Source organism: Lupinus angustifolius, chromosome LG11 (genome assembly GCF_001865875.1).
Source record: "Lupinus angustifolius cultivar Tanjil chromosome LG11, LupAngTanjil_v1.0, whole genome shotgun sequence".
Lineage (NCBI taxonomy): Eukaryota > Viridiplantae > Streptophyta > Magnoliopsida > Fabales > Fabaceae > Lupinus > Lupinus angustifolius.
The window spans coordinates 32,128,975-32,153,270 of NC_032019.1; the positions used below are offsets into that span (position 1 = coordinate 32,128,975).

The 24,296-nt window shown below is 32.1% G+C and overlaps 2 protein-coding genes across 3 annotated transcripts; both read right to left on the reverse strand.

Moving 5' to 3' along the window:
* LOC109361065 (probable serine/threonine-protein kinase PBL1) lies at window positions 1,139-5,065 on the reverse strand. 2 transcript variants are annotated; one of them, XM_019606367.1, is made up of 5 exons: window positions 4,872-5,065; window positions 3,210-3,892; window positions 2,423-2,680; window positions 2,023-2,142; window positions 1,139-1,911 (listed from the first exon to the last, which is right to left on the reverse strand). In XM_019606367.1, exons 1-5 carry the CDS (start codon window positions 4,888-4,890, stop codon window positions 1,294-1,296), a joined length of 1,698 nt encoding a protein of 565 aa, XP_019461912.1. In that variant the 5' UTR covers window positions 4,891-5,065; the 3' UTR covers window positions 1,139-1,293. The 2 variants fall into 2 exon arrangements, with proteins under 2 accessions (XP_019461912.1, XP_019461913.1); XM_019606368.1 differs by having other exon boundaries at window positions 3,210-3,889; window positions 4,868-5,065.
* On the reverse strand, window positions 11,821-15,202 carry LOC109360083. Its single transcript, XM_019604821.1, has 2 exons — window positions 14,808-15,202; window positions 11,821-12,344 (listed from the first exon to the last, which is right to left on the reverse strand). The coding sequence occupies exons 1-2, from the start codon at window positions 15,150-15,152 to the stop codon at window positions 12,033-12,035; spliced, it is 657 nt and encodes a 218-aa protein (XP_019460366.1). The 5' UTR covers window positions 15,153-15,202; the 3' UTR covers window positions 11,821-12,032.

The window sequence follows — 24,296 nt, forward strand, 5'->3', positions numbered from 1 at the left end:
GACAATACAAGACGGTTTGTCATGCCAACAACATCTATGAAAGAATATTCAATGCTCATTTCCTTTATAAATAGAGGAGATCTCTCGTAAGGAAGTTAACACCTAATATTTTTTATACTCTCACATCTTATTCTCTCTACACACTTCTTCATATAATGACTTGAAGGTCAGAGCATCTTCTCATATACTCACTTATACACTTCCCGATCTCATCTTGTTCGGATTCTACAGTTCCAGCCTGACTCCCTCAACCAAAGATTAACAAGAAATTAGCATATTATTACTTACATAATAACTCAAACAAAATCATAAGAAATCAATTATATATAACTTATGCAATGATGAAATATGCAATGGAGAAGAAAGACTGGGAGGCAGGCTTCCAATTTTGGCATGCTCAACTATAAAGATGGTGAGGGATGAGTGGAACAACCAATTATATTTGTTATGACACTATAATAACTTAAAGCAAGAGCATTGTTAAGACAGCCATGGAAGGGCCATCGCATAGGCACATGCTTAAGAACAAAAGGCACTAAAATAATTGTGTGGAACAACAAATTTTGTCTGAGATTATCATTATTGGTCACTTTAATTTATGAAGTGACAAAAATGCCAACTTAATTTCTAACTTTGTGCATTATCAATTAATTTAGTTCATGATAAAAAGTAGATTCTCACATGACCAAATTAAAGTAAGTAATTAATTTTTGTTGTTGTTATCATAAGAATTAGGCACTAAATTGATTAATATTATGAATGAGGAGACTCGTGAATTAAACTCATCATAATAGAATGGAAAATAATATATTATTCTACTAAATCCTCATATTAATCTTCATACTCATAAAAAAGTGGCATAGATCACAAAGTGATACTTTATTTACTAATGATTGGTTTACAAATTACATATTTCATTTTATCGTGGATCAGAAAATTAGTAAAAAGATTTACTAGGAAGAACATAAGATTACTTTGATTCTAGAGAATCTCAATGTATCTTAAATATATATGGAAACTAAGAATTACTACCAAACTAAGGATAATGAGGAGAGGGAAGTAAATAGTAGGCAGAAATAGAGTTATTTTTATCATTTTAGTATTTTTGGGGTTTTCAGGGAGCAGAATGCTAAAGGGCCACGTAATGGGATAGCTATTTGGACCAAGTCACTAACCTTTGCACTATCTACAAAAGATTTATAAAAGGGTGGAAGAACCACACCTTTATCTCCTATAAATTTGTGTTGAATCACACAAATTAATAATAAAACAATAAATGAACATTATAGACAATCAAAATCCTTCAACACTAGCCCTCCTTGGGGCTGAAGATGATGACTTTCTACTTTCTTGCCTATCAAGTTCCTCCAAACAAGCTCTTGGAGGAAGAACTATAGGCACTCCTGACCATCTTGGAGGTGAAACCGAAACTAATGCTATGGATGGCGGCGACGGTGAGAAACTCAACCTAGGTGCAGGGCAGATGACACCATTAAGACTTGGTGATCTTGACATATGTTTTCCAGAGATTGCTGCTGGCTCCTGCAACGGGAACCGGCATGAATACTTAACATCTTGGATCATCTTGAGATGCTTAACAACAGTTCTCATGGTAGGCCTTTCCGACGGCTCCTTTTGAAGGCATCTTTGTGCAATGTCAGCTATTGTTCTTGCCGCTTTAGACGGAAAGCGACCTTTAAGTTGGGGGTCCATTATCAAAGACAACCGATAATCATCAGCTAGGAAAGGCCGGCTCCACTTCACTAAGTTTCTCTCTTCCTTGGGGTGACGGCTGTCCAGATTCTTTCTTCCAGTAAGTAGCTCCAGAAGAAAAATTCCGAAACTCCATACATTGCTCTTTGGAGTAAGCATTCTTTTTTCCAGAGTCTCCATTGACAGGTTTCCAACAGCCTGAACAATAATAAATTCATGGATAGAAATATAAATATTTGTCCCAAATATAAAGATAAGGTAGAGAAAATAGATGAACATATTAACACAATTTTACATCAAAGAACTTACCGAAGAACTGCTTGAAATCTCTTCCTCGGGAATATGCCCAACGCAACCATATCCTGAAAGCTTTGCACTAAAATCTTTGTCAATTTGTATGTTGGCTGTTGAAAACTCATTATACATTGCCTGCAGAGATAAAAAGGTATATCAGCAAAGATAAAAATGAAACATTGAACTCTAATGTACAAATGGAAGGTCAGTGGAAACAAGACATATATGATCATGGCTAATCTTAGAAATTGTTCAATCCCTCCATTATATTATGTAAACCAAAATAACTCAGGTATTATATGGCATTCACTTGATGAGATCTAAACTCCACGTGCACGTATAAAAAGCAGACATGACATGACACAACGAAATGAAGATTCTTCAATTCAGTACACTATAATTTTACATCAATTACCTGAAAAGGCCCTTCTTCATGCAAAAAAGTAAGACCTTGTGCAGCACACGTAGCAATTTTCATTCTTGTATTCCAATCAATCGATGGGCCATCAGATCTCCCATACAACAACCGGTCCAAGCTTCCATGGTATAGCCTTTCATACACCAACATTCTCTGCTCTGAACCATCACGTGCATGAAACCCTAGCAATTTACAGAGGTTTGGATGTTGCAAAGATGCAAGGGTGTAAACCTCGTTCATAAATTCCTTCAACCCCTGAAATAAAACATATAGATGTAGACCAATTCAGAAAGGTCACAAATACTACTGTTATTTTTAATGAGGTTGAAAATTCACAAAAACTCACATGAGACCAAACAATGGCTAAACACTGTTCACTCGGCAACTATGCAATTTATAATTTTTTAGCCTTAGAATTCATGAGGATTTGACAACATAATCAAATATGCAGGAAGATCAAAGTTTAGACACTGCTCAATCACAAGTTGTGTGGCGCCTATTGAAAACCTTTAAAACACTGATGCCTGTTCTAACTCCTCTTACCAGCAAACTCAACAGAACATCTTATAAGGCTTACATATATCATTTCTCTCATATATATCACAATACATAAAACATTAAATGCTAAGCATTCTAGGAATCCTAAGATGAATATTTATAAATTGATAAAGCATTACTTCATGTTTGATAAGTGTCCACTCTTAACATGATCAGTCAGAATTTACTATGCATGAGAATTTCAAGAAATGAAATGAAAGTAATGCAGCATGAGGAATAATTGTACCTGAGTTGATGGGTGAAGACGTGTGACAGTGGCTTCAAACTTCTTTGAACTTGAAACTTCATCACCAAAGGAAGCTTTATATATGGTGGAAGAAAGACACTCTGACATGCATCGATCTGAAGAGAAATTAAGGCAAGCAGAAGCAATTTCATCATACTGAAAGTTCCGAAGTGAACCAGTAGGTGGAAGCGGCAAAGGTCCAGAAGCAGATAGAGGACCACTAACTATCACAGACTTAAAGCTGCCCATAGCCTTTAAAGCCACACTGCCCTGAGGTGAAGGGAGGGGCAAAGGTTGTGGACTAGACGAACGCCGCTCCTTCATTGATCCAGTTCGTTGTTTTGACTCTTCTTGTTCTTCATACTCAACTGAGGCCAGTGCATCTTGTTCTGCTGCATCAAGAGTCGATGGAGCAGATAATGCTCGTGCTCTATTGTTATTGACTTTATTAACAGGTTGAATTGGTTTCACTCTGGTCCTAAAACTAGAAGGTGCAGATTGGAGTGAGCGAGTATGAGTTTGAGGTTCAGGCAGCACCGTTGGTACATTGTCATTATGGCTAAAGCGTTTTACATACGTGGTTTGATCAGACTTTTTCTTCTTGCTCTTAAGTACAGTGAAACACCCCATTCTTATATGATACTTGGTTGTTGTATATAACTCTAACAGTATGTATATGTCTGCAAATCAAAATAAAAGGCACACAAATTTAAGATATATTTCAAACAAACTTAATGTAGTACAACACGCTAAAGTTCAGCAGCCACCAGAAATTATAGATTTTCCAAAGACAGGGTTTGCCACCTAATTTGGAGTCACATTTATGTAATGCACACATTTCATAGTGTCAAGTCATGTTTGAAACTAAAAAAAGGAGGGAAAAACAAACAAGGGGAAATAGTGAAGCATTTTCTTTTCTTCAAAAGTTATGCCTAACTACTAGTACTAAATAACTAATTATATGTGTGCATCAATGTTTCATCATTAATTTTTATGAATTCTTATTCCCTCTAGTTAGCACAAGTTAAAAACAATAAAAACATATACAACCTCCCATTTCCTCTCATTTTCAATTCCATTTCTTAACACTGCAATGAATTAAGATTTAAGAATCTATCAACTGGACCACTAATGAATGTCATATCCAAATTGTGTCTACCACACTCAATATTATTTTATTTTTGAAAAACAAAAGGTTCCCTAGCCAAGTCTCTAATTTCCACAACAAACATAACAATTAACAATATTTTTATTAAAAAAATGTGAGAATTTTTTATTTTCTTTATAAATGAACTTGACTACCCAGTTGCTCAAAACTTTACAGTAGCTTCACAAGCTCAACACCCATGAATCTTCATCTATTCAATCAACTATATCAAAAGAAATTCAGATCCATAATAATCTAACAAATATTACATAAATCCATTTAGTTTCACAATTTCAAGGTAAAACCAAAATGAATTTCCCATCCCAAAAATAACAATTTTCCAAACAACCAAGAAAAGCAACAACAAAATTAACAAATTGGAGAATAGATCAAAGTAACAAACAAACCCTAAATTAGAACAAAACAGCAGAAATACTAAATTCAAAACCCAATTTACATTAAAAAATGTTCAAATTACACGAATAGAAAGAAAATAGAGAATAAAACGAACCTGGTCGAGGAATTGGAGCTCATGCAACTTCAAAGTGAAGCGATTTTCTAACAATGAAATGGGTAAAGATTGAAACTTTATGATTCAAAAACGAAAACCCCCTTTACGAGTGAAAGAAAGAAAGCAGATTGGAAATGCTAAGAGAGGAAGTGAAATTTTTTGAGGGAAAGAGAAAAGTGGAGAAACAAAAGTAGGAATGAATGAATAATAATAAGTGTAATATGTAGATACTCTCGTTATAAATCCTTGTATCATCCACCATTTATTTAAATTATTTTATTGCAAAATCAATGATAATAAAAATTAAATAGTAGACTATTTGAATTATTTTATATCAAACTCTTACATTTTTAGTATATATGTTTTTTTTGTAGTTAAAACTTAAAAGAATAGGATTGAGAAATTTTGAGCAGTGGTCAAACCTAACCTAAACCCAGATCTGATTAAGTGATTAAAGTAATAATATTATTCATTATCATTACCATCACTAACTCTTCTTTCCAACTTTGCCCCTTTTTATGTTGTTTGATTTCTCTACTATTTTTGAACTTGTCCATCATAATAATGACTTTGAATGTCCCTTTGTATATATGGGAATGGGAGTTTTGAATGTTGACTTTGAATGTCTTTTTGTGATTATGGAATTTTTGTATTATCCCTTTGTTGTTTAGTGTCCTTACAAGTGTCATAATATTGAATGTATCTTTGGTATTATTATAATATATATCTTCCTATCAATTTATCTTATAAATTTTTTTACTCATAAGAAATCGAAGTAATCAATACTATATATAAAATCAAAACATGGTGTAATTTCTACCATGATATAATTTTTACTTCCTATTTCACCCTTAACATTATTTAATTTTTACAAAAAAAAACATATAATCCTAAATAACCACCATAACCTAATAATTAACCATATCTCTCACCTTAAAGTGAACATTATCATAAATACAAAAAAGTTATAATATAAAGTATTCAAAATATAACAAATAGATTCTAATTCTAAAAAATGAAATATATAAAAATTGAATATGTAATACTAGCATACAATATTGTCGGCAGGCACGAAGTACCTCTGCATACTAGTAATTAATAAATAAAGTATCGTTCGTAATATATATGTTATGTTATTTTTCTATGATGTATGAGCTTATATTGTTTTCGTTACTTATTTATTAAAAATCATTGAAAGATTTTCAATACAAATATATTTTATCAATGTAGAAATCACATTAGGTTTGGGGTTTTCTTTTTTCAGTGGTTATCCTCGGAGTATCTTAAACGAATATGTTTTTTGTTTTATATGTTAGTGATAAAGCAAATGAACCATACCATTAGTTTTTTAATGGTAGGTTAGGTCCATTCTAACTTGTGAACTTGTATTTGGTTTGATTTGAAGCGAACTAAATATACACCGTTGTTTTAAAAAAATTGGATACTAGTAATTGTTTGGCTAAATTAGGATCTAGTGTTGCTCATGTATGACTTTTGTACATGAGTTTTGTTAAACATAGCAGTCATGAAATGGGTAGAAGGCTTTTTTTCAATGTGGAAAATTTCATGCCTAGAAGTTGTGGAGTGGATTCACGGCTTCTCAATGTCGATGATTTCATGCCTAGAAGTCATGAAGTGGATTCACGACTTCTCAATGTTGATGATTTCATGCTTAGAAATGGTGGTAGCGACAATGACCAAAAGTCAATATTATGTTCGGGGTTTCCTTTTTTCATTGATTATCATTACATAGAGTATCTTAAAGTAAATATTTTTTTGTTTTATAGGTCAGTAATAAGGCAAATGAACCATATCATTAGTTTTTTTAAGTTTTTTAATGGTAGATTAGGTGCACTCTAACTTGTGAATTGGTATTTAGTTCGCTTTGAAGCGAACTAAATATATCATTGAATTAAAAAGTTTGGATACTAGTAACCGTTTGGCTAAATTAGGAAGTTGTGTTGCTCCTATACAACTTGTGTATATGAGTTTTGTTAAACATAGAAGTAGTAGAATAGGAAGAAAACTTCTCAATATTAAAGATTTCATGCCTAGAAGTCGTGGAGTGGATTCATGGCTTCTCAATATTGATAATTTCATGCCTATAAATCGTGGTAGTGATAACGACTAGAAGTCGTTGATGGGAAATATGACTTTTGTATGTATTTTATGACAATGACCAAAAGTTGATATTATGTTTGGGGTTTACTTTTTTCAGCGATTATCTTCACATAGAGTATCTTAAACTAAACATGTTTTTGTTATATATGTTGGTAATAAGGCAAATGATCCATATCGGTAGTTTTTAAAGTTTTTTAAGGGTAGATTATGTGCATTCTAACTTGTGAAATGATATTTAGTTCGCTTTGAAGCGAACTAAGTATATATCGTTGGATTAAAAAGTTTGGATACTAATAACAATTTGGCTAAATTAGGAATTCATGTTGCTCGTGTACGACTTCTGTATGATTAGTTTTGTTAAACACAAAAGTCGTGGAATAATGAGAAGACTTCTCAATGTTGAAAATTTCATGCCTAGAAGTCGTGGAGTAGATGCATGACTTCTCAATGTTAATGATTTCATGCCTAGAAGTCGTGGTTGGATTCGTGACTTCTCAATGTTTATGATTTCATGCCTAGAAGTTGTTGAGTGCATTCACAACTTCTCAATGTTGGAGATTTCATACCTAGTAGTCGTGGAGTGAATTTATAACTTCTCAATATTGATGATTTCATGCCTAGAAATTATGGGTAGTGACAATGACTAGAAGTCGTTGATGGCAAATACGACTTCTGTATGTATTTTGTGACAATGACCAGAAGTTGGTATTGAGAAAACCAATTTTTACACACATTCTAAATTAGTATTGAAAAGTCGGTAACGACTAACCCAACCTTTATGCATTTTATATATTTCTCATAGAACTCTTAAATTACATGTATGATTTCTACTAAAGTTATTATTTCTCGGGAGAATTGGTAATCAATAATAAAATGAATAAATGAGATTAATGTGTATTTAATAAGAGTAATAAGAAACTTATAATTCACAAGTTAGAATACACCATTAAATTAATAGATTTGTGAAAAGTGTCTAACCTCTGGTGTAGAATGGTACACATAATAGTAAGTTTTGATTTTACTATTTCTTAATTTATATACCTTTAAGACATACTTTTTGCATTATTAAGAATATCATCACCGATATTGAAAAAATCTTTTTTATAATATATAATTTTTTAATATGGGTCATTCTCAAAAATCAAGTCATTAACTTATGATTTTCATGAGAATATAGCAAGATTTTACTAGACCAACATAATAAAGTATAGATAAATAATGATGGTGTGAGTTCATCCATGACCAGTTGTGTAATTTGAAAGTGTTCCACAACTTTCCACGAAATGCACCTCGATTGAGGTGACATCATGGTCAAAGTTTTGAACTTATTTATTAATAAATTTTGTAATCATACTTTAAAGAATGATAATAAAAGTGGCATGTGTTGGTCAAAGAGAGCTATCAAGATGGTTCTTTGACTAGTTTACACCGTTTGATTAAATTTTTGTGTTTAAAATTAACCGCTCCCATCGAGTCATTGTGGCCTAATTTTCTATTTCATTTTAATGAAAATTCATCACTTATTAGAGGAAGATGTGATTTTTTAATATAAAAATAAAGAAAATATGTCTTTTTTCTTTTTATTTTTTCTAGCTATAAGTATTTTAAATTATTATGTTTATATATGAGTAGAGCTGGAAATGAGTCGAACCAAGTCGAATCACAGTTTAGCTCAGTTCAACTCAATATGAGTTATTTTTTAACTCTAGTTCGACTAGGTTAAAGTTCGAGAACTATTTGGTCAGTTTGAGTTGGTTCATTTGGACAACTTAAATAATTAATTGATTTAAAAAAATAAAGATTATATATATATATATATAATATGAGGAGGGATCCGTTTACACCCAAGTTAAGTTACACTAGTTATACTTGATCTTATCCATTCATTTTCTTAAATCTAACATACCATAAGAGTGAGTGTAATAAATGATGAGAGAAAACAAATCTTAAATAAATTTTAAATTTAACTCATTTGGTCCATTGGATTTAAGAAAATGGATGACTGATATTGAGTGTAATTAATGTAACTTAACTTGGATGTAAACAAACCCCTCCTATATATATATATCAAGTCAATTCATGAACCTAACTAGTCAAACTATATTTTACTCAAGTTTGACTCGTTTATTTAACGAGCTCAAGTTCAGTTCATTTTATTTATAAACCAAATTTATCATGCTAAATAAGGAATCGAGTTTCAACGAATATCAAGTTGGTTCGGTTCGGTTCATTAGTAGCGTTATATATATTAGTATTATTTGTCACTCTAAACTCTATTAGATGAACTCCATCATTTTTTTTATAACTTGTTCTCTTATAAATTGGAGAAAAAAACAAGGAATTAAAATAAGGAGATGAGTTTTACTTTTCCCCCATACTTTATAAATTTTTAAATACTAAACTTGTTACGATTAATTTACTAACAACTTATAAACAAAAAAAATGTATACCGAAGACAGTGCTCGTGAGATGCAATCTTGTTTTAAAATAAACACAACCATGGGATGATAATGAAAGTAATTGTATTCATTTGTTATTTTTATGAAATCTATCACATGACAATTTCATAGACAATATTAGATAAGATATTAAAAGTTAAATATAAATAATACCCAAAATATATGATGTAAAGACATAATATTATATAATGTCAAAGCATAATTAAATATGAATATGACAAAAAATTAATTTGACCATGTTTCCATATTATAATAATGGTTCCCATAAATTATTAAAAAATACAACTTTACAACAGAAGGTTTTATCTTTTTACAAAATAATTATCTTTTATTTTAATATACTTAAAACTTTTCTATACTTTTTACAATCATTGAAAATATAACATCTTACCTGCATTCCTCAAGTTATTAATTTGAATTTCCACCCAAAAATTAATTTGAAAATCATTTACTATATATACCGCATTTTAGTAATATTATCCAATTTTAGCTGTAGGAAAAAACATCCAGTAAATTTCTTTTAAAAAAAAATAACAATATATATACTGCCAATATATAAGTTTTATACATTATTATTATTATTATCATTCATATATAATATTTATTGAGTCTTTAAAAAAAGAATATAAATTACTAACGAATGATGTAAGATTGTATATAAATTTTTGCTCAACTAAACCAATTCATTGAATTCGATCACAGTTCAGATGGATCTAAATTCAACAACTTCTACTGACATGGAAAAATTATTAGAATCTGCGATGTGAATGTAGAACCGAAATAGGTCTTGTATTAGGTTTAATCAATAAAATTGTTTGGTCTAATTGAGTGATTTCATATCTGGTTAATATTTTTTCTCTGATGTAAAATTTTATATTATTAATAAGTATGTATAATTACATTCAAGTAACGTCCCTTTATATTTTTTTGAATTAGAGTAGTGTTTCATTCTTTTTAATTTTTAAGTGAACCGTCTGGTTTGCTTCCCGGGTTAATTCGGTTTAACTGAGTTTAACATGGTCGAACCAGAATTTCTGCGGTTCAAAGGATCCAACTCTTACAAGGTTAAAATGGTAAACCAAAGCCGTTTTTAAGTCTGGTCAACAATCAAACTGAACAGACCGTCAGTACGGTCCAATTTTCATAACACTTGAAATTTGACCATATTTTAAATGAATTCATATGTTTTAAATCTACCGATTATATAATAATTGTACAGGCTTAACTATGTAACTTTTTTCTTGATTTTTAAAAGTTAGGTCTCATTTTTTGTGTGGAGTATGAGAAGAAAACAAAAGAAAGGGACACTAACACCTTACAAAATATACTTCCATAACATCCGCAAATAACATGCTTGTGAATTCATGATAAGGATAATCATAGATTGAAATATCAAGTGCACTAATGCATCTTGTTTAGCTAAGAAATCAATGCAAGCATTGTCCTCTCTTAGTATATGAAGTCTTCGTGATTAGCGACACACTATCCATAAAATCTAACATGTTTATTAATTTTTCAATCCCTCTATTCCAACAAATGATAAAATCTAACTGAAGATGAATTTGCATGTGGAATCCCTTACAACACCTTCAAAACCTACAAGGCCTAGAATTCCGACAGAACTTCTATCAACATTCAGAGCCACATAAAATTGCTAGAGATTTTTGAAATGCGAGTTTACAAATTTAACAATAATATTAACATTATTAGATGAATATAGTATAGGTAGGCAACTATGTTAACCATCCCCAAAAAGGACACAACACAAGGCCCATCCAAACATGTGAATTGTGTCTCCTTCATTTTGAAGTTATATTTGTTTTTCCTTCTAGTATAAAATATTTGTTGATGTTAAATATGAAAATAATTTAGTGGAAAAAATCCAAACTTTAAATGAGTTTCATGAATCAAGTTCAAACCTTAAGTTTATAAACAAGGCCCACTCAAGCTTTAAGTTTAGCTCATTTAGTAAAGAAGACAAACTTAAGGACTAATTTTTCCAAATTTAAGTTTTGTTGGGTGAAATTAGTAGCACATATTCAACCACCTAAAAACACACATCATGCTCCCAACAAAACATCATTAGAGCATGCCAAACAAATGGGGTAAATATGTCTTTGTCTAATTTCTTTTTATTGAATTTTAAAAAATGCTTTGCCAACATTTCCCAATAGCTATTCATAGTTTAAGTTTTGGTATTCACATACATTATCAGCCACAAGTATTATTCAATTCGAGTTAGGTAGAACATGTATGAATGACAGAACTCACCTATTAAGTGTTTAATGTAGTTACATTCCTATAATCTCAATTCTCAAAGTTGATTGAAAACCTTATATGTACAAAGAAATTGGCCTTATATATGACACAGAATCATGTAATATTGAGCATCATATTAAATCAAATCCTAACATACATAATGAAAGGCTAAATTAAATCATATCATAATATATCAAATCATATCTTTATAATAGATCAAATCAAACCTTAATTATCTTAACACAACAAATAACAAAGGAAAAGGGGAATTCCATATTCTAAAGCCATAGAAATATAACATAAAAAGCAGCAGACTCATCACCAACTTAAAAATCTAGTGCTACACTAGATACAACATAACCTATAATACTCTCCATTTTATTCGATGTAGACCTTGCAATGTAATCCAAATAATTATTATCAAGATATGAAAACCGGTAAGAAACTATTGTTGCCACCACTAAAACCAATGCTGCAAAATTCACAAGTTTTGCAGTCTTAAATTTATTGAAGAGAAGAGAATAAGCAAAAAAGCCTATAGAAGCAAGTACCATGATCACCTTTTGATCTTTCTTGTTGATAGACTGAGCAATAAATGTTAGAAATCCTACAACCCAAAAGCCTATGTGATTTGGATCCTGCATTTACATTGGTTGATACAAAGACAAAATGAGCTCAACTGCATAAATAAATAAATAAAAATATGGTGGCACTTCATGACATCAAACCAAAATCGTATTAGGTTTAACCGGTTAAATTGTCTAATTGGACCGAATAATTTTATATATAATTAATAATTATGTATAATTATATTAAAGTAATATATCTTCATCTTTTTTGGGTCGGGGTAAAAGAAAATATTAGAGTGATATTTCACTTTTTTTTTTAATTTAAGTGAATTGTCCAATTCATTTTTTGGATTATTGGGGTTTAATTGGCTTTAACACTGTTAGAATGTAATTTTCACAGTTTAAAGCGGTCCAAACTCTTATTCTGTTAAGACTACAAACCATAGTTGTTTTCAAATTCAGTCAACAAGCCAGACCACACAGTCCTATCCTTACAATACTATTTTTCACTTGGCAGTGTATCTTTCCACCTGACAGAACAAGAGATCAATCTTCTAATACATATGTTAAACTAAGCTATCTTTTACATATACATGAATCCTAATTGATAGGGATGTTTGAAATATGTATTATATGAAGAATGTTGTATAGGATTAAAATAGACGAGAGTACTAATGTTATATATTGGACTCAAATCCCTTATTATTATGTGCATCAAATAGAACTACCAGATATAAGCACCAAATAGAAACACCACATGGGCACTTGGGCCTATTATCGGTGTGCTAGGGCTTGTAATACTTATTCTATAATAATATTTTGGTAGTTGCTCAACGCTCTCGGAGATGTAGGTACAATTGACCAAACCTTGTTACCAAATTCTGTTGTCTTCACTTCTATTTATTATATGCACTTTATTTGATTGCTTGTGACTAACATTACGCAAGGGTCACTTCCGCTGCACCAACAATTGGTATCAAAGCCAATTGATATATGACTCTTAGCCCAGACGCCAAATTATGGCAAAGGAGGGTGAAGAACGTGTTGGTTGGACAAGGTCTGTCAAAGGTACTGCATTGGGTGGAAATAGGGACTCATGTGTTGAGTTTGACCCTGAGACAAGTGCTCACAATATCTATGTAGATGTTGAGAAAATGATCTCACTTGAGATGAGAAGTGAAATATCCTAATGACATGTTTGAGACATCATTAATTGTTAGCAGATCCACAAAAGCACAGAGACGTCGACTGACTTTGATGTAGGGTATAACATGAACATTGACTTTGATGCAAGGTGTAACATGGATATTAATAGAGATGCAAGGTGTGACATGGTCATTAACTTGGATGCAAGGTGTGACATGGTCATTAACTTGGATGCAAGGTGTGACATGGTCATTAACTTGGATGCAAGGTGTGACATGGTCATTAACTTGGATGCAAGGTGTGACATGGTCATTAACTTGGATGCAAGACTGTGGCACAGACATTAGTTAGCATTGCTGCAAGGTGTGTGTCATGGGTATACTCCTTGTGGTGGAGTATGATAGTTCTTTTGAACAATGATTGTTAGACTGAACAATGATGGTAATAGTTGAGGCTTTTCAAGGAAGCCCCATGGTTGAGTTAAATGAGTGGTTGTTGGTGAATTTTAGTGTAGAGGTTCCCCAATATCGAAAGACTTCCGAGCAATATGTGGTTAGGGAGCGTTCTATTAGATGGCGGTATGAGAAGATGCACTAGAAGTTTGGAGAACTAGGCTCTTGGTAACATCGTCAAGGATATTCAGGAAGACTAATGTTGAAGGGGAGCAAAATCCTATGTGGAGGAGTTGTCAAAGAGAATTAGGTATTGTGTAGGGTGCAGTCATATATTCGCTAAGCTGAAGATTTATGGGTAGATTTCGTAAGTAGCAAGATACTTGTTTATTTCAATCAAGGTGAAAATTGTTGGAGATATTTAAAATATGTTATTATATGAAGTTACACATTACAAAGGATTAAAATAGAGTAGAATCACCATATATAAGCACCATATAGAAACACCTATGAGTGTGCTAGAGCTTGTAATTCTTATTCTCTAATAATATATTGGTAGTCGCTCAGTACTCTTGGGGATGTAGACACAATTGACCGAAGTTTATTACTAAATTACGTTGTCTTCTCTAGTATTTATTCTATGCACTTTATTTAATTGTTTGTGGCCAACACTTAACAACAACTTTTGCTCTACGAACACTAAGTTTTTGAACCCATTGAGATGTATAATCATTAGTAAATGTGGGCACATTAACATAAACAACTTAAAGGTAGTTTGGTTCAAATTATGGAAAAAACAATTGTTACTGCAACATTCTATATAAGCTGTTTCATATACCCTCGTATATCAAACTGAACATTAAAAATAAATAGCATGAAACATTCCAATAATATTTCTGCATCATCATATCAGGAAGGGAAATAAAAAACAAAAATAAACATAAACACACAAATTCAGCAAAAGGAATTGTTAATAATTTGCAGCAAAATTTACCTTTGGATAAGGAAGAATCGATTCTCTCTTAGCAGCAATATTGGGGAATCTTCTTTTCTTTGAAAGACTATCTCGAAAATTACGAACAAATTTAATGAACTTGGTTCTAATGAATCCTAGTTTGTTATTCTTATTTGAGTGAATCTGAAGAATAAGATGATTTTGTTTTTGTGTTTGTGTGGGTCGTGAAGTGATTGTGAGAAAGAATTTATGAAGTTTGATGAGAAGAGAGAAACGAAAAAAATTGTTGTTATTATTTGAAGCTATGAATCTAAATCTGAAGTTTTTGGGTTTGGAAGTGATGTGGATTCTGAAAGAATAATCTGTGTCTGTTACTACTTTCATTGTTAACCAACAATGGAAAGTGTTGTGGAAGTAGCCGTTAAGGGGTTTCATGTTTCAACTCATCAAATGGGAAACAAAAACAAATAAGAATAAGGGTAGGCCGTAGGCATGTATGTGGGAAGCCCAATTGGGAGAGGAATTTAACTTTCATACTTCATTTTCCAATTTTAGCTTATGTGGGGAAGTGATTTTGTAATTTTCTAATTTTTTTAGTTATAAAACAAGTAAAAATTTGGACGTTTAAGAATTTGTTTGTGTCATGTTAATAATATCTTTATCATCTCAACCACTACATTACTTTAGAATATTTTCAAAACACCCTTCTTATTTTATACATATGTGACCAACTTTACATATGATCATTCACAACCTTGGTATATGTCACTTATCATAATTTTGTATATATTACCAATGTATGTTAAGTGTAAAATACCTTAGATAATAAGAATATTTGAGCAATTTTCACTTTAAAAGTTTACATAAATTTTATTTATAGTATACATTGAATTAAATAGTGATTAAATCATGTGATATTAATTTTTATGTTATTCCAGATATACAAGATGAAAAGATGATAAATATTGAAGCAAAAGATAAATCTAAAAAAAATCATGAGAAATATACGCTGAAAAGAGATAGATATATAAGCAGAAGATAAAACTAAACATGATCAGTAGAGATATATATGCTGAAAAGAAGATAAATGTGAGAGTAAAAAGTAAATATAATCATAATCTTTGAAGATGATACACTGAAATTAGAATTAATAGGAGACCATGAGGGTTTCAAAGAGGAGAATGATTGAGGATGACATACAACTCTACGACCTTGCTTAGAAGAAGGAAGAATGTCAAAGTCCATCACACTTAAGGCTTTGGTTTCCATGGAAATAATGAGCTAAAATCCTTTTGTCTGAGATTAGATGTAACTATTTAAACATGATATATCCAATATGACTTTGTGCTTTTAATACTATTTCATTGTTTTTCATATCTATTCTTGTTTCTAATACTTGTTTGGTGTGACAACCCAACGTTTGATTTAAGGTTTGAATATGTGTAATGAAAATTCCATGTTTAAACTAGACCTATAGTATGTTATCTAATAATATGTTAATTTTGGGAATGAAGTTAATTGAACTAGTCATTGTAACACTCAAATTATTATGATCGATTGATTAATTTGTCAAAATATTCAGAATAAATTAATTAAATCGTTGATTTGTTTACATAAGGAATTGGTATATAGATAAAAAATTACAGCAAGAAATTTATTTGAATAAACATCTTTATTATATCATTGTATATTGGATACTGTTAGAACTTGAAGTTTGAATGTTAAGAAAAGAAAATCAGAGAAGGTTGGAGAACAAAGAGGATGATGAATAATGTGTATATTTGTGGAAAGTTCAGGTTGATAATTAACAACCAATTCAATTAACATAAGCTAATTATAGTAAGCTTTAGTTACAAACCCAAACACTAGCATACAAGGCCCAATTAATTTAAATTTGCATAACTGATTGCAACGATTTGAAGAGTCAAATCTGTTTTGTATAAGTTCTAGCAAATTGCAGAAACGTGAAGCATTGCATACTATTGTTTAGAATTGATTAGAGAGCATATTTTCGTGATTTACTGTGTAATAGGCAGAGAGAGATGCATGTGTGAGGAAGAGAGATTAACGTGCTTAGTTGAAGTTTGTTCATAGTATATTGCATGTTGTTTTCATGTGCTTAATCTCATCCATTCTTTCTTACATGTTCATGCATTCTTATTAGAGTTTTTAAGAGAAATATTTTGTGTTTACTGTTTTGTATTAACTCACATATGCACGATGGCTTGTGTTACTTGAGAGTGAGTTAATCTTTGAGTTTTTCATTGTTGTAATTTGAGCATTTTAGTGCTTGGTAAAACTTTGTTTTTGTATACTATTTTTGTACTTTGGGTTTAGTCTCTTGGTGTCTTACCACCATTGAGATAGAGTGAATCTTCACCAAGACTAGGAGGTCTTGAATTTAGAACGAGGATCCTGGCTGGGCTGGATCGCGAGAAAAGTTTTCTTAGGCGATAGGGATAGTCAAACCAATGTTAGAGGTTCTTGGAATTCAAGAAAGAAGCGTCTAGACTCTTGTAATTGAATTGGTGTATGTGACAATACAAAGTGTTCAATATGGTGAAGAGAAATCTCCCAAGATCAGAAAGGGAGGCCTGGATGTAGTTTGCAAGTGGACCCGCAAACGAGTTAGGATAAGAATCCATTTGTGCAAGTTGTTCTCTCTTAATCTCTTTCATAATTCTCACTGTTTTAATTCGTGATTGAAGCTGATATTTTGCATACTAATACCTTGCTATATCCTTGTTAATATTGCATAAAACATATGTTGTATCTCTGCTTATCTATTGGTAAATAACTGTGCAAGTAGCTGATCTAGTAATTCTGTTTCTGTTGTGAGTTAATCGATTAAGCCCACTGGTTAATCGATTACGTGGGCTGTTTTCCAGAACTGAGTTTTGGTGCGAGAAGCGGTAATTGATAACCGCTGCACCTATTCAAACCCCCTTCTAGGTGTGTCTAGGCCACTGATGCTATCATATGACGAATTCTTTCGGGTATCTCAGTGTCAAAGTGCCAAGGAGATCTGGGTCACTTTACAAGTGACTCACGAGGGCACTAGCGAGGTCAAGCGGGCAAGGCTGAATGCGCTGACACATGAATACGAATTATTTCGTATGTTACCAAGTGAATCAATTAGCGATATGAAAAAAACGGTTCACTCATATTGTAAATCATCTTGTTGCCCTTGATAAAATATTTTCCAAAGGTGAACTAATTAATAAAGTTAACCTAGAATTTGGAATTTTCAGGCATATTGCTGCCTGGTAATCGGTTACTGATCATATGTAATCTATTATATACCCAAGAATTTGAAAATTTTGAATAGAATTAAGCAATTTTAAGTATAAGTAGGTATAATATAAGTACAATGAAGCAAACATATAATCATGAATAAGCATTTAAGACAAGTAGGCTTCATCAAGTATGCCTAATTCACGTCTAATTTTATAGAAAGGTTATTTTGCCAAGGGTTTAATGAATATATCTGCTAGTTGGTCATGAGTATCAACAAATTCTACAAATACATCTTTCTTTTGGACATGGTCCCTAAGGAAGTGATGTCTTATATCTATGTGTTTGATTCTAGAATGCATTACTAGATTCTTTCTGAAATTTATAGCACTAATGTTGCTATATTTTAGGGGAATGCATCCTAAGTCTAAGTCATAATCTCGTAATTGTTGTTTAAGCCACAACACTTGAGCACAACAACTACCTGCTGCTATGTATTATGCCTCAGCAGTACTTAGGACAACACATACTTGTTTCTTGCATGACTATGAGACCAGTGCATTTCCTAATATATGACAAGTACCACTTGTACTTTTTTATTCTAGTATTGCATCCAGCAAAATCTGAATCTGAATATCCAACCAAATCACATATACTTCCTTTTGGATACCATAATCCAACGTCAATTGTGCCTTTTAGATATTTAATGATTCTTTTGACATCAACTAAATGCGACTCTTTTGGTTTGATTGATACCGAGCACACAAATAGACACTAAACATTATATCAGGTCTATTGGCAGTTAAATACAGTAGGGAACCAATCATACCTCGATACTTTGATATATCAATACATTTTCAAGCTTCATCTGTATTAATGTATGTACCAGAACCCATAGGAGTGGCAATTGGCTTGCAGTCATCCATTTTGAATCTTTTCAACAAGTCTCTGGAGTATTTGGATTGACTCACAAAAATACCATCCTCGAGTTGTTTCATTTGTAATCCAAGAAAGTAATTTAACTTCCCCATCATAGATATTTCAAACTCCCCTTGCATCATTTTGCCAAAATACTCCACAAAATCTCATTAGTAGAACCAAAAATAATATCATCTACATATATTTGAACACAAAAAGTATGATGATTTATTTTCTTAATAAAGAGTGTAGTGTCGACTTTTCCTTTGGTAAAAAGTTTTTCAAGTAGAAAGTTTGTTAGACGATCGTACCAATCATTTATATTTAAAAAAAATAACAATGTTACCTATACCAAGGATTTTTCTTTGGATGTTCACTACATAGGTAACAAGGCGTTTGTTACTTGAATATAAATATTTGGAATCTCCTCGTGCTATGTGCTTTGAAAAGTCGTTATCATGATAACACATTTTGCTTATGGCTTTCAAGTACTCCTGCAAAACAAATTAAAAAAATAATTTCTAGGTACCAAATGTGGTTTGGATCCTGCGGGGTTAGCACCTTTTTCTATCCATTTATATTTGCCAGATGACACACCATATTTTCTAATATGACAAGTGTTAGGTATGTGACCAATTTTATCACAATAAGAACAAGTGGGTACATGCTTATGTGTCCAAGATTTTATTTTAAAAATAGAATTAGTATGGACACTTTCTTTATAAAACTTTATAGTGCTTCCCACGATTGTTTTTCCTAAGATATTCTCGTTTTTAGCTATACGACTATTTGCATAGCCAAGACCTCTACGGTCTGTTGATTGTCTTTGGAATTTTATGACCTTGTCTAATTTGTGACTGCTCTTGTTGAGTTTATTAAGTTCAAGACTTAATGTTGAAACTTTAGTTTCAAGAGCAACACATTTTTTACATGAGGAAAAAATGTGTTTTTCAAAATCTTTCTTTAGAACTTTGTTATGGCTTTCCAAAATAAAAATTTAATTTTTATATTTTAGGAAAAGTTTGGAAAGCCTAACATATTCTTGATGTAAATTATTGAAAGCCTTTTGTAACTTATCATATGAAAAAGTATCATTTGGTTCAGAGTTACTAACCTCATAATCATCATTTGAATTGTGTGAAGCCATCAAGGAAATATGTGATTGCTCCTTAATTCTGAGGTATGTATTTGAATCATCATCTTTATCTTCTGATATGACATGTGTTCTTCTATGCTTCTTGTCCATCTTTATTTTGAAAGTATGATGCTTTTGTAGGGCTGGACAAACACGTTTAAGATGATCTGGTTTTCCGCATATAAAGCATGCAAAGTCTTGCTTTGATGTTGATGCTTCATTATTTGTTGCGAACCTTTATACTTCTTTACTTCCATACATTCTTTCTAGAGTGTCCCAAATTAAATTTGAAAATTTGTAACTTGACACTCTAAAAAAATTGTTTTCTCCTAGAGCCGGAGTAAGAATGTTTTTGGCTTTAAGGTCGTATTGCACTTTCTTCTTATCTTCATCATTCCACACGTATTTTGTCTTTAATTTCCTTACACTATTAACAACAGTGAAGGGTTCACAAGGTCCTTCCTCAATCGCGTTCCAAATATCCAGATCTTGAGATTCTATAAAGATTCTCATTCCGATTTTCCAAAAGTCATAGCACTCTCCAATAAAACTTGGAGGGCAGTTGATGTTGGAACCTTCTCCTAGAAATGATCTTGCGATCATCTAGATATAGGATCAGATTTGAGAATAATTTACTCAAACAAACTCTGGTGCCAATTGTAAGACTAAGATGACAACTAAGAGGTGGGTGAATTAGTTGTTTAAAAACTATGACATATTTTTCTGCAAAATTCAAGAGTTAATAGAAGTGGAAAAGTTATGCAGAAAATATCAATTAAATTTAAAGGAGTTAAGGGAGAAGAGAGTACTCAGAGATTTTCTATTGGTTCACCTTCTTGTCCACCAAAGGCTACGTCTAGTACTCTTGTAGCACAAGAGATTTCTTCACTAGATATTAAGACTAGCAATTACAAATTCTCACCCTGAGATTTCCTTGTACCTTACTCACTCTCTAATACCTATATCACTCTTTGTAAAACACCCTTTCCAAGTGAGTCTATCCCCTTTCTTTATCACACCCTTGTGAAAGAAAATAATTCAACAAATTGAATGAAAAAACTTTAACTATGGCAAGGAATGCCTTTACAAAATTTGAAACTATAAATTTTTGCAATTCAATAACTCTTTGTATACTTTAGTATTAACGTTCTGAAGGTTTGAATAACTTAAAACAACACTTAAGACAACTTCAAAAAATATGTTCTAAAAGTCATGAACAAGTTGCAAGAAGTGTAGAGCAAATATTTCAGAAAAGTTTAGATTGTGTATGTGAGTTATATGTTGTGAATTATGAGTTTCAATGCCTTTATATAGACTTTCCAATCATCAATAACACCTCTACAAAAATATATGATTTGATTAGAATGAAACCATTTTGTTTGGGTTGAAAGTTGTGTAGTTTGAATTTGAAAACTGGTGCAACAACTCTCAGTAATCACTTACCTAATCGATGTAATCGATTATCCAAACATTATGTCGAACTGAGTAATTGATTTTCATAGGTTGTAATCGATTACTCACAGGTTGTAATCGATTACCCAATTATTCTGTCCAATAGAGTAATTGTTTACCGTGTTGTGTAGTCGGTTACTCAAAAGATGTAATCGATTACCCTGATCAATTTTTGTTGGATAACTTGTTTCTCACTCATGTAACCTGTTACTTAGTTCTGGTAACCCGTTACTTAGTCACAATAACCTGTTACTTAGATATAGTAACCTGTTACACAATATTTTGAAATTTTTTATCATTTATACTTGTGTTTATCAATGTTCTTTTAAAATACTTTTGAGCATTACTACTAATTGTATATTTAGAGTATAAGGATATAAGTACCTAAATACTTTGATTCTAAATTCTTGAAGCTTTGTCTTCATTGTCTTCATAAGTATTCTTCCTTTTCTTCTTTTATGTGATGTTGGTGTCTTCATCAAAATCGTGCCAAGGTCAGGAGCAAGATCTTCATCACAAAAGAGTTCTTGGATTACTTGCTTGTGATGCACTCTTCACACAACTCAGTTTGAATATTTATGTTAGGTAATCCAGCCACCATACTTTTCATGCTCAAAAATTCCAAACTTCTAAAGTTCAGATGACCAAACCTTTGGTGTCAGGTCCATGTACCTTCTGCTATGGTTTCTAGGCATTTGATGTCACCAAGATGGATTCCAGTCTTAAAAGTCCTATTGTGAGAGAGAGAGAGGAGCTTTCAAGACAAGGATCCCTCTTTTTTTGAAAATCTTCAACATTCTATCTTTCATTCTCATATTGTACCCCTTTTCAAGCAATTGACCCAAGCTTATCAAATTGTTCTTCATCTTTGGCACATAAAGAACATTAGAGATATAAGAGACAATATTATCTCTCCTTTGTATCACTATATTTCCAGTCCCTTCTGCAATGATGTAGATATCATATGCAAACTTCACTTTTGTCTTCATAGAATCATCAAAGGACATGAACCATTCCTTGTGTTCAGTCATGTGGTTTGAACACCCTATGTCTAGGTACCAATTGTTTGAGTCTTGTTGATCATTTTTGGTAGTGACCATCAACAATGTCTCATCTGAGCCACTCTCTTCTAAACCAAAGACTTCTCCTTCTACCATTAACAATACTTCTTCATCTAAGTCCTCTACTTTGGCCAGTCTGGATTTTGCATCCTTGCCTCTCATCTTGAGTTTGCATTTTGATGCAAAGTGACCCCATTTTCTACAATTAAAACATTGGATTTTACTTTTATCCCTCATTTTCTTCACACCAAATTGATTACCTCCCTTCTTAGTATTTCCTGACTCAACATCATTATTCAAGTCAGTTGAATTATACTTTGGAACTCCTATTCCATAGTGATTTGGTTTTTCCTCCTCATTCATCCTACCTCTTTGTCACTTGCCACTATCTATGTTGTGTTTGTCAGAGTGCTCAAGATTCTTCTTCTTCTTGAACTAAGCACTTATTGCTTGTTGAGATTGCCTATCAGTCAACCTCTCTAAAAATCTCTGCTCATGAGCCTCTAGTGGACCTTGTAGCCCATCAATCTTGAACACTTCAAGATCCTTTGATTCCTCAATTGAAACTACAATATGATCAAATCTTGCAGAAAGTGTTCCGAGTATTGTTTTTTCTACAATACCTTGTTCAGGTATTTTTTTCTCCACAACTCCTCATTACATTGCTCAAGACACGTATTCTGGTGAAGTAGTCTGCCATGGTTTCTTGCTCTTCCATCTGTAGTAGTTCATACTGCCTATGCATCATCTACAATTTCACCTTCTTCACTTTCACACCACCTGAATAGCATTTGTCCGGAATTTCCCAAGCTTCCTTTGAAGATGTTGCAGTAGCGATCTTTTCAAAGTTGGCATGATCCACTCATTGGTGTATCAAGAGGATTGCCTTGCAATCTCTTTTCTTGGCATCTTTGAATTCCAGCTTTTCTGCTTTAGTAGAGTTCTCATCTATTTGTTTGAACTCCTTGTTGCACAACATCCAAGCATTCTTGAAACCCAAAGGTAGCTTTCATCTGAATGCTCCAGTGATCAAAGTTCTTCCCATCAAGAATGGGTGGACTCATTGTGAACCTATTCGAGGTTATCATGGTTTTCCTTCTTCTTCAACTTCCTTCAAACCACTGTGAGCTCCACCATTGGAGCTCCTCAAATCATTGTATACACCACCATAGGTTCCTTGATTATATGGCTGTTGATACCATTGTTAGAACTTGCAATTTGAATGTTGAGAAAAGAAAGAAAATTAGGAAATTTGGAGAGGAAAGAGGATGATGAATAATGTGTATATTTGTGGAAGTTCGGGATGGTAATTAACAACCAATTCAACTAACACAAGCTAATTATAGTAAGCTTTAGTTACAAGCCCAAACACTAGCATACAAGACTCAATTACTTTCTAAGATATTGAATTACAAGAGATTTATCTCAACAGATACTAGAGGTTAAATAGTGAAATCTAATATCAAGCTCTTCACCATTAATTCAAATTCGTCGTCTTTTACTCTTATTTTACTTTTACTTTCATTAGTTAAATTTTCCAACCAAAATCCTTATTTAACCAATATAAGTAAATTTGCTAAATAATTGATATCAAGAATGTCCTTGTGGATTTGATACTTTTTATATTTCTTTTGACAATTATTAAAATAGCAACCACTTTTGTTGGTTAGGAATGCCAAGCACCCATGCATAATTCTTTTACAGATTAGTAAGAGGGATCTAAACACG